The 11,727-nt window shown below is 44.8% G+C and overlaps 1 protein-coding gene across 5 annotated transcripts in view; it reads left to right on the top strand.

Annotated features, from left to right (window-relative positions):
- Positions 1 to 603: 603 nt before the first annotated feature.
- YWHAZ (tyrosine 3-monooxygenase/tryptophan 5-monooxygenase activation protein zeta) overlaps positions 604 to 11,727 on the top strand; it is a 36,612-nt gene continuing 25,488 nt past the window's right edge. The window contains exons 1-2 of one of the 5 annotated variants that reach the window (XM_081503464.1): positions 604 to 996; positions 5,210 to 5,514. In XM_081503464.1, the coding sequence (XP_081359590.1) occupies positions 5,221 to 5,514 (294 nt within the window). In that variant the 5' untranslated portion in view covers positions 604 to 996; positions 5,210 to 5,220. Of the gene's footprint in view, positions 997 to 1,231; positions 1,400 to 2,149; positions 2,953 to 5,209; positions 5,515 to 11,727 lie in introns of those variants that run through there. The other 4 variants (XM_081503463.1, XM_081503460.1, XM_081503462.1 and 1 more) reach the window with 4 other exon arrangements.

Raw genomic sequence — 11,727 nt, 5'->3', positions numbered from 1 at the left:
AAGGTGACTCTAATATCCCAGAAACAAAACTCTGATCAATTTGTTCATCCATCCTGTCTACTATTAATCTCTTCTGACGAGGAAAATAAAAAACACTGAAATTGAACTGGTCAGTAGAAAACCCTCTTTCTGGTTTATATTTTACTATCTAACTGCCAGTTGGAATTTCAGGCCAAACGTCATTTGTAGAACAGTCTTGTGGCACAGACACTGTATCCATCATACAGAACAGACAAGGCGCTCCGAAGCACCAGGCGCTGGAAGAGTGAGGAAACATTTTACGAGACGGTTACCGATAAATTCAATCCTCTGGGGAACTTGAGGCTGAACTCCTGGAAGGCTCTTTTGTCAGCTGTGCCTAAAGCAGGGCCCTAGTATGTGCTCAGGGGCTTCCCTTGTAGGTCAGTTGGTAAAGAATCTGCCTACAATGCAGGAGACACAGTTAGATTCCCCAGGTCGGGAAGATCCCCTGGAGAAGGAAATGACAACCCACTCCAGTATTCTTGCCTGGAGAATCCCATGGACAGAGGAGCCTGGCAGGCTACAATTCACGGGTCACAAAAGAGTCGGACACGACTTAGCGACCAAACCACCACAGTAAGTGCTCAATAAAGTGATGTTGGAAAAGTCAATGAGGCCAAGATGGAGCTCACACATGGGTAGCAGGAAGAGTTCTGAGTTCTAGAAACTCTCAATGACTTTTGCAATTGGTTTGGTAGGTCATCCAGGCACTAATCTTTTCTAACACTTACCTAAAGGAAGACGGATCAAAAACATTTCACCCAGTGAATGCATGTCTTTGAACTTCCTGAAGTTGACTGGGTGGAGGCCCTACCGTTTTAGGTTGGCACGTTAACGCGGCACCTGCAATTTCCGCCCTTCTCTTTCCTCTCTTCCTGGCTCCCGGTCCCTGCTCTTCGCCCCGCCCGCGGCCCACCGCCCGCTGGGTCAACCCGGGCCCTGGGAACAGCACGTCCCTCCCTCAGGAGAAAACAGGTAATCGTCACGTTTTAAACCACGGAAGCATGAGGTCTCTAAATGAAAGCTTTATTTTGGACAGAAAAAATTCAACCTACGAAAATCGAGGAAATACAGTCAAACCTCTTTGCCTCCTCCAGGGCCCCCCTCAAAGCCTCCACCTAAGGACGCCGTCTTTCCCCTCAGAGGCTGAAGGCCTTCTGAGAGCCTCCTCCCAGGCCTCGCCTCCCGCCAGCCCCGCCCGCCACACCTCACTCCCACTTGGTGCCCACCCATTGTCCCCTCGCAGCTGTCACTGCGCACTGATGCCCCAGCCCCGATTGGAAAAACCAACTGGTCGCTCAGCCCACGTTCTGGGACCGGACGCCTCACTCTCTCTCAAGCCTTAAAAGGCCTCCGGCCGCCGTCCCTGAGGCAGCAGGTAAAGCGGCGGCAGGGGAAAGAAGAAAGGGAGGGGCCGCGCGCCCCGATCGCCCCGCCCGGCGTGTGTATCGGGGGAAGCTGGGGGGCTAGCGCGCCACATCGCCCCTCCCCGACCCTTTGACCGTGCCCCCCACCCCCAAGTCCAGATCATAATGCCCACGCCGTGGAGCCGCTCTTGTAATCTAGCCCCCCCGGATGGCCCCGGGGGGCAGTTACCGCCGCGAAGAACGGAGGGCGGGGCGGGCCAGGCGGATGGGAGGGGGGAGTGTGAAAGGTCCCGGATGTTGCCGAACGGGCGCCCCTTCTTGAGGGAGTAACTGGCGCAGGCGCAGAAGGGTCGCACGAACCCTAAGGTGGGGGTGGGGAAAAATTACCTCTCGGCTAGTTTGGGGGAACGAGCAGGAGAAGGGTTGCGGGGGATCCGAGGGGAAAGCGAGGGAAACGGTAGGGATACTGGTGACAAGAAGAAAAAAAGAGCTTTCTGTTCGGACACCCTCAGGACGGGAGTAGAGAAGTTGGAAGCCGAGAGGGTTGGGGAGGAGAGTTGGGAGAGGAGGGGACGCGCGCGCTCCTCCGCTCGTCCTCTAGCGCGGGCGGGCAGGACGGCCGCGCGCTGGGGAGCGGCGGTTGCTCTGGGCCCCCAGAGCAGTGGGCACCAATCAACGGTTGCCATAGCAGCGTTTGACGTCATCGTGCGTGTGGTGCCCCTGCTGCCGGGGCTGGTGATTGGAGGAAACCCCGTGTCTGCGGAGCGGCTGTAGCCTGTGAGCAGCGAGATCCAGGGACAGAGTCTCAGCCTCGCCGCTGCCGCCCAGAGACTGCTGAGCCCCGTCCGTCCGTCGCCACCTACTCCGGACACAGGTAAGGGACCCGGCCGCCACCGCCGCCTCGCCCCGCTCCTTCCTGTCCCAAGCCAAGCATCCGAAAGCGCGGAAGCAGCCCCCGCTCCGCATCCCCTCAGCCCCGCTCGCCCGCGGTTGGGAGCGACGCTGGGCTGAGGCGGAGTCTCAGGCGGAGACGGGCGGCGGCTTCTCTTCCGCTGGGTTCGGGCGGGCGGCTCGCGGCCGCCTCCGGCTACTTTCTTCCGGATCGACTCCGGAGGGGCGCCCGGTCTGATCCGGTCCCCAGGGGCGGGGTGGGGGGGAGGTGGGAAGGGCGCCCGCACACCAGGTTTCCCCCAGGGACCCGCCCGGTCGCCGGCCTCCCGAGGGTGACCGAGGCAGCTCCGGCCGCGATCCGTTCCTTTTTCGCGCCCCCCCACCTCACCCTCCCGCAGCCCCCTCCTCCGCGTCGCCCGGCTGCCCGCTTCCGCCCGAGAGAGAATGACTCGGCGGCCGCGGGCATTGCAGTGGCGCAGGTGAGGCCGCCCCCTCCCCGCCGCCCCCTGTCCCCTCCCCCCGCCTCTCCCGCCCTCTCGTCGGCGCAGCCTCCGCGCCCCGCGCTGCGGCGGCACCCAGCCCTCCTCCCCCATCCGGGCGGCGGCGGCGGCGGCGGGAGGGTAGGGCCTGGGCGCGGGGCTGCGAGCCAAGGCGGCCCGGAAGCGCCCGCCAGGTAGAGCGGGGCGAGGCCGTGCTTCGGTCGAGCCGGCCCCTGGGTGGGACTCGCCCGAGACCTCGAGCCGAATTTCCCGGGTTCCGTGGGGGTGGGGGGGGCGGGGAGAACTTGAATATTCCCGGCGGGGGTGGGGTGGGGGTGGGGCTGGCTTTCTGTCTCCGCGTGCAGTGGGGGGATTCGGAGCCCAGGTAGGGGACAGCGAAGAGGGTGGGGAAGATCGGGGGCCGCGGGGCTCGCTCGTCCTCTCGGGGTGGGGCGGCCTAATAGACCCGAGGGTCCCTGCGCTGGTGTGTGTCGACCCGGACCCCGCTTGGCGGAGCGGGTGAGCCCGCGCTTAACAGCCGGCAGCGACCGGGCTCGCCTGGGTGTGGCTCGCCCCCTCCCCCACCGGCTGCAGCTGTCGGGCCCCCGGAGACTAAAGGAGCACCCGCGGCGGCCGGTGGCTGATAGACGCCGACGGGAGAGTGGGGTGTATCCGCGGACGGCCGCTCGTGGTTCCTCTTCTGCGGGCGGGCGGCCCCGGCGTCCGTGCCCCCGGCGCGGGCGGGCGGCTCCTCGTTCCCAGCGCGGGCGGGGGCGCGCGTCTCCTCTCCGCGCACCCTCCCCCCGTCCCGGCCCCGGTGGGGGAATTAACACTAGGCAGTAGGTTGGGCTCCTTGACACAGATCCGCCATGACAAAGAGGGAGACGCGGGGAGTCGCGCGGAGGCACCAGCCTGGGCGGAGCCAAGGAGGGGGGTTGCGGCTGGCGCGGACGGAAGGGTTTGCCCTTTAAAGTCACAGACCGCCCGTTGTCGTTTCACCCATCTCGAAGTCTTCCGCCGGTGAAGGGTTAAATGGGTGCGGCGAGTCCTGGGAGCGCTGCTTATTCTTTGAGAAACCTAGTACACTTCCCGTCGTTACCGAGGGGCTTGGGGGAGGAACCTTTGTGCTGGTTGTAGATAATTTTCTTTAGAAGTAGCATTAGCCGGAGAGCATTTTTTAATTTCTAGGGGGGAGAATTGGTAATTGCAAGAAGAGGGTGGGGAGGTTATGCGATAACAGATTTTGGGTTTGACATTGAAAACCGTGTACTTCCTATTCAAGCTAGCTAGTTACTTGTTTAAATACAAAGGATTGGTTCCGATTTGGTTTTTTAAAAAGAAATATTTTGTGGGATTTCCTGGGAAGATAAAGAAAGGGAGTCAGTTCCCATAGTGAGTGACAGTGACTCCTCTGTTCATCCTAAGTCATGTACCCTTTGGGACCACTTTAGGGGCTAATATCTTTCTGTGCTGCTTTAGGATCTTTCAGAAGGGTGTCTTAAGGAATAGCATAACGGGGGAAATTGAAAAGTCCAGAGCTTTAAAATGAGAAAGACTTAGGAAGTCTTGATAAGGGCAGCTTGAGTGATAATATATTCAATTAATTTTTGACTACTAGAAACACGGCAGTAAGTCTGCATTTAAACTGAACAATGACATCAGAAACACTGATCACTGGGAAGCACTTAGTATCTACATCTTAGTGCTCACAGATAGTAAGAATTGAAGTTCCAGGACTTATGGATTTTTTTTTTTTAAGCCCATGTGCATAAAACAAGGTATAGATGAATGAAGCCTTAGAGTTAGTAATATATTGATCCTTGGTGGTGGTTTTACAGTCACGATATTAAAATAAGCAATTTGGTCATTTCTCCCGGGAAATTGGCATGCTGTGATCAGCTGTTGCAAACATCAGTGGACTTGGGTTGGGAGTGTTACCAGCTAAAATTTAAACACTTGACGAGCAGATATTAACAGTAATAGGACATAAATTACATTAAACTGACAAAGAGTCGTGATTCTGAAAGTATGGTAGTATTCTTCATAGGTGGTGTTTTCACTAAAGAAAAGCTGCTTAATTTGGGATTACCTAGTGATTTGAAACTAGAGTTGAGATTTTGACCACGTAAGATAAGGGTTGGTTTTTAAGGCATCATTTTTGGTCAAGTGTGCTTCAATTTTATGTGAAATTAAGAATCTTGTGAACAAAGATGAGATAATGTAATTTTAGTTTTGCTAAACCGATTCTAATGGCTTTAAATGTACACTATGCACGCTGAGTATGCCACTTTTTTTTTTTCTTATTCTGAGCATCCTTTTGTGAAGTTTCATGTAGAGAATCTTCCATCGGTAATTAGGTTTGAAGTGTTAACATGTGTACAAAGGGTATGATTTTTAGTCTGTTTGTTTTACTGGAAAAAATATCTAAATGCTACTTTTTTTCCCCTGCAGAACATCCAGTCATGGATAAAAACGAGCTGGTACAGAAGGCCAAACTGGCCGAGCAGGCTGAGCGATATGATGACATGGCAGCCTGCATGAAGTCTGTAACTGAGCAAGGAGCTGAATTATCCAATGAGGAAAGGAATCTTCTCTCAGTTGCTTATAAAAATGTTGTAGGAGCCCGTAGGTCATCTTGGAGGGTCGTCTCCAGTATTGAGCAAAAGACGGAAGGTGCTGAGAAAAAACAGCAGATGGCTCGAGAGTACAGAGAGAAAATAGAGACCGAGCTAAGAGATATCTGCAATGATGTACTGGTGAGAAACCATTCAGTCTAGTGTCACTGTAATACAGAGTTTCTGTAATGATGATCAGTTACATTACTCTCAACTTTTTCTTTCTTTGGTTTCTCTTTTCCTTTTAAAAATGGGGTGTTCTAGATTTCCAAGTCTTTCAGGGTGTCATTACTAAAATGTTAGAACAATTGTGGTTAGATTTGTATAAAATGAATTCTGTGACGATTATCAGTCAGCTCAAATAGATTGGTAGTATATTTTGTTCTAATTGAAAAGGTAAAGTAATTATCATTTCATTTGTGGGTTAGAATATCTGTAGTAGTTCTAGAGCTGATTTTCTTAAAAGTATATATATGGATGCAGGAATTTTACGTATCTTGCTTTATGTAAGTAAGATGTGGTAGACATTGTAGACCTAGTAGCCTTCCCTGGGTTAGCCACTGAAATGTTAATGTAATGAGTCAGCGGTGCAGAAAACTGGCTTGATAGTTGTTTTTGCCTTTCTGCATTTAAGTGTTGGAAGTCAACTTTGAACATTGACAACCACATTAAAAGATTATGAAAAACTCAAGCTTGATTTTCCAGGTTCAGTCAAGAAGTATTTTAAGTATTCAGTGTCTACACCTTGAAGCACTGCTTCTCTAAATAGCTTAAAAGACTTGAATATTACATTTTGGTTACTCTTAAAATTTTATCACAAATGGCGACTTTCTGTGTCAGATAAGTTGAAATATAAGGATAAGTTGGTGGACGGTGCAACCGTTTTGCATATAATAACAGCCTGTGTACAGTAACACTTTCATTTTTTAATGAACTGGGAGTTTAACTAAATGATTACTCTTATATTGCAGATGGGTACTCTTACATATACATGGGTCTCTGTATGACAGGGCTCTGGTATATAGAGAGAGGCTGAATCCCACTTCCTCTGAAAATCCAGCTGCACTTATTATTGGAATCTTGTTCATGGAAGAACTACTATAACAAGCAATATAGAATTATTTCTGATGGGGGTTTGGAGTTTTTGTTAAAATTGTAATGGTATTATGATTCCTTTACAGTAGTTGAACGCTAATGGAATAGCTGCAGTTCCTAAATTACGAGTATTTTTCTCAAATGATAATTTACTTTAGACTTATCTTTTTAAAGAAGAATGTTTTCTATCTTAATGTGGGCTACAGTCTTCTCATGTGGTATCTATCTTGTGGATAGTTTGTTTTTGATTGCTTACCTGAAATCTTTACATTGATAGCTATCATTCATTTCTAAAATGAGAAGAGAGTTCCATGCTTTTATTGAGACTGAATGACAAATGCTTATCTTAAGCTTTGCTAATGTAATAAGAATATTTAAAATTTGAAAATATCATGTTTCCCTGTAATAAAAAAAAATGCTGTTGGACTTTGCTCACCTTCCTTGCTCTGTTTACTGGTAAGAACCTGAGTGTGTTATTTAATTTTGTTCACTCTAATGTTTTTCCCCCAGTTATTATACCTGATAGATTAAATAATAATTAAGAGTTTTGTTATTTCCCTTAAGACAAAAGTCAGTTTTAGGAATAAAAGGGGATGTGGTAACATTCATCCTCTACTAACAGCTTATTTGCAATTCCAGGTAGGTATTTGCATGTTTTCCACACAAAAAGTATAAAAGCTCCCATCATTGTGAGAATTTTCCTAGGAAAAGACTAGCAGTTTTAGCTTTACTTTCCTTTGCTTTCCTTATCAAGGCAAAAAATACTGCATTGGATCAGTGGGTGAGAATACCTGGATTAATCTCTGAATAGCTTCTCCTTGTTGAAATGATTATTAAGGGAGTTTGGTACTGGTCGCTGATCACTATGTGTGTTCTTGAGAATAACACACTGGCTTCGCACGAAGTCTGAATGAAATTTCCACTGTGAAAGTATAGATAAATGAAAGTTTAATTCCTTTATAATTCTTATATAAAAGGCTCAGAGAATTCTAAACAAGCTTTTGCTTCCAACCTTAGTCTTTTCAGAAGTGAAGCTCCATTAGTGATCTTTGCATGGCTCATCGCTCCTAATATATAGTAGATACTCAAATTATTTAAGTAAATGAGCTTTTGGCTTCTTTTGGAAAAGAGGATAATGGAACTAGGTCAGCAGTATGGCTAATTTTCCAAGGCCTTTTCTGTTTCAACTTGGGGAAACTTGGATATTTACTGTGGATACTGTGATTCTTTACAGACAGGCTTCTTTTCCCAATCATCTTTCTTCAAACAGGTCATGTTGACTTGGGAAACATCTTGCAGAAAATTCCTTTTCTCCTTTTAAGTAAAATGGAAGAATAAAATATAGCAGAACTGTTATTTCTATTAGAGAAAAAATGATTTGACCTGATTTGCTTGATAATTAGTGAACATGTGCCTAATTATATCTCAATCTCTTATATAATAAAAATATAACCAGTTGTAATTTTTATTGCTCTAGTTTTTTCTTTGACTTTTAATTTGAGAAAAATAAGCAGATAATTGCTTTTCAGAATTAATGTTATTGGCTGATAGCATCACTGATGAACCAGACTTCATTGTTCTATACTGCCTAAGAAAATATTCTCTGTCTTCCTATTAGTGGGAACTAACCTCCATGTTTCAAAGTTACTCTGAAGAGCTGTTAACTCTTATTGGGTTACTGCCATTCTGGTTACATGTATTCATCAAGTGTTTGTTTAATTTATACTATTTACTAAGCAGTGAAAGAGCAGGGACCATGTTACTTTGTACAGAAGTTTTAGAGCATTACTGTAGAACACGGTCACTGGCCTTATTCTTCACAACATGAACTTCTCTTTATGCGAAATTATGATTCTTCTCTTCCTTGTGTTGTTAGATTTGAAATTATAGTATGTGAACTAATGTAGTCAGCCTTTTCTAGCAGATCTTAGACCAAATGTTCTTGTGTTAGTGGGGGAAGGGGGTTGATACCTCTTCTGCCCAAACTCACAAGAAGCCAAAAATTAGGTAGTTTTATCTTGAACATGATGAAATGTAAAATGAAATGAGCATAAGCATACTAGATTGTACCTAAATCAAACTCAAGAATATAATGGCCTAAAAAGAGCTCCAAGTTTTGAGTTGTAACCAGTGTTACCTTTAAATAGCCGAGTGGCCTGAAGATATTATTCATCAGAGAAAACTGAGCTCAGTTAAATGGGAATAATATCTACGCCATACCATAGGACTGCTGTGGAGAAAATCAGGTAGAGCTCTTAGTGCCCCATTTATCTCAGTTTGGGGCTTCTCTTTAAAGCAGTGACGGTAGTACAAACCTGCCTATAAGTTAATAGAGGTCTCTTTAACTTGGGAATCTAAGAATGAAATTTAAAAGATCCAAGAAACCTTAAAAATTGCGTATCTTTCAAGGACAGAGGGCCCATACTGGCCAGCAATTTTTCAAAGGTTTCATTTAAGAATTGAAAGCCACTGAAATAAGTTGAAGAATGGCTTCCTTATTAGGACATGAATTAGTAAAATCGTGAGTCTGTCATTTGTAACAGTTGGCAACAATATTTGTTGTGTGATTCAGTTAACTTGACTGAGTTCCATTTTATTATGCTTCTCTACATTTTTAAGGTGTGGTTGCTGGGCACTGGTTTTTATCTCCATAGTACTACCGTTAAGCAGGAGCAAGCTGGGAAGTGCCTTGGGCTTTAAAAACTGCTATAAAAGAGTTTTAAGTTGAAAATCACTAGACAGTTCATTTATTGAAATAAGGGCTTTTCAAAAGAATTGTGCAGTGTTATATTCATTTTCTTGACTGTATATTTACATATTTTTGTCAAATAACTGCTTTTGGTATGTTTCAAAGTACAAAGACCTTACGTGACATAGGAGATAGCAGCAATCCCTTCCAGGAAGAAGTACATTGGACAGTCTTTTGGTAATAAAATTCAGCAGTTTTAAGTTGGAAGAGTTTAAGAGTTTTCTTGATAACCATTAACTGTTGCAGCTGGTGAGGTAGTTTGTGTATTTGGGAAGTCTGAGGTGTATGAAATGTAAAGGAAAGAAACAATGGAAAGATAGGTGTTTACTATTTGGTGGGAAGGGGAAGAAGAACATCTCGGTCAAGAGCAACAGGTTACCTATCCTTTTTCAGCCTAGCAATACTTAATATAAGAATAAAGTCTTTCCTGCCTGTTCTAGGAAGAAATACAGATGACCTGGAGAGGTTTAGTGATTAGATGAGCTGTGAAGATAGTTAAAAGTGAACTAAGGAATAAATTACAGGATTAAAAATTGAAATTCAAGCAGAAAAACGTAAGAAAAATCTCAAAGTATAGGAGGAACATGTACACTTAAGAACTCTTCAACTCTTCTGATCTGCCCAAGAAAGAGGCCCCCGCAGAGGTATTTGAATTAGAGAGGTCAGGAAATAAAGATACCCCAGAGTTATAGTTTACCAGGAATAATTTTGCTTTTCAGTTTTTCTTCTAAAAACACCCAGTTTGGGGACTTCTCTGGTGGTCCAGTGGTTAAGACTCCGCACTTCAAATGCAGGGGGTGAAGGTTCACACCCTTGTTGGGGAACTAAGATCCCACATGTTTTGCAGGGTGTGGCCAAAAATTAAATGCTCAGCTTTATGAGTAAAAAAATCTTATGGTAACATCTCAGTAGTGGTACAGTAGAAGATCCTAGTTAGTTGGTTAATTGAAAAGTAGTTCAAGGGTGTTCCTACTTGTTCTAAACATCTTCAGTTAAAACAAATGTGTAATTTGCCCATTTCTAGTGTGGAGCTAAGACCTTTTCTTTGAATATGCATAGACCTACAGTTTGAAAATAACTTACTAGCCACCCCTAAAAGAGATGCAACCTTTATAAAATGTAATTTGAGTTTACATAGTAAAGTAAGAACTTAGAAGCTAAAAGAAAATAACCAAAATTTTTCTAATCTTTCAATTATTTGCATAACCCAAGTGATATGTGTGTCTCCTTTAAAAATAGTCATTTCAAAACATTCAGCGTAATTGTCATAGAAATGCTTCTTTTCATACTTGAATTTGGTAACTTTGTTAACAAAAATAGCATAACATTTTAAGTAATTATATCCAAGTATAATGGCGTAGTTTGAGGAACAAGTACAAGACTCAATAATGGTATAACTGCTGATAGGAACTAAAGGGGGTTTCAGAGAATAGCTGAAAAATGTATCTGAAATATTTAGCCCAAAGATAAAACGACGTCATGGGCATTATTTGCCGGAGTCCAGCTCTAGCAGGTCCAGGGGTTCCCTCAGGATGGACGGCGTCGGCAATATGAATGAGAAGACAGACACAGCGAGTCTCGGTGTTTCCAAGTGTCTCCCAAGTGTGTTCCAACTTTATTATTTTTAAGACAGCTTTTATATTTTTTGTGGTACATAGAAACAAATGTAAAGTATAGAGTCATACCAATTCAGCTTAGTGGGCATACTAATTTAGCTTAATGGGCATATGAATTCAGCTTAATGGGCATATCAATTCAGCTTAATAGGCCAGCAGTTTTGACCTTCATCGAAACCGTTTGCATGTTTTTAGTTACCAACAGCCTCATTTTGTTTACATCATCTTCTGGCCTGGGGGCCTGCTAGCATCTTGTGACTCTCCATTGATAAAGGTTGATCAGTCAGAACACTTTTGTATCAGGCACAGCACAAAAGAATTCATCAATAGAAAGTTTCAAGGTGAAACCTGTTTTCGGTAATTTTACTCTATGCCTTGAGCTTAACAGAAAAGAATGTGGTCCCATAAAGTCATAGAAGAGCAAGCTGAAGGTCAGCTCTAAGTAAGAATCATCAGTTAAATCTACAATTGTCTTATTATTTGTATTAAAGCTAAACTTTTATTTATATAAATTTTTAACTATTATGCTTTCATTATATAAGCTAAATACGTTGAGTAAAAACATAGTGAGTAAATCTAGATTAAGTAACAGTTTCATAAAGCAATATTTCTTGTATTTCCTAACAAGCCTTTTTTCCTGTGAAGGGTTTTGTGCCCATAAGGGCTTTCTGTGAGGAGGCTCTCAATGTTATTTTATTATTAAGGAACAGTTACGCACATTAGCTCCAAAGGCACAGGTACATTTATTAAACAAACCAATATGTTAGCAAAAGGAATTTAGATCAGCATACTCTATATCCCAGATAATTTTATTTAGGGTGCTACCGTTCAGGGGCCTTGTTTATTTGAGGTTTCAGAATGATCTGTTTTAGAAGGAAATCGGGAAAGGCCTTT

Source organism: Giraffa tippelskirchi, chromosome 6 (assembly GCF_054371585.1).
Source record: "Giraffa tippelskirchi isolate mGirTip1 chromosome 6, T2T-mGirTip1v1.2.pri, whole genome shotgun sequence".
Lineage (NCBI taxonomy): Eukaryota > Metazoa > Chordata > Mammalia > Artiodactyla > Giraffidae > Giraffa > Giraffa tippelskirchi.
Note: the sequence above shows the minus strand (reverse complement) of the source record. Positions and strands in the feature narration are given on the sequence as shown.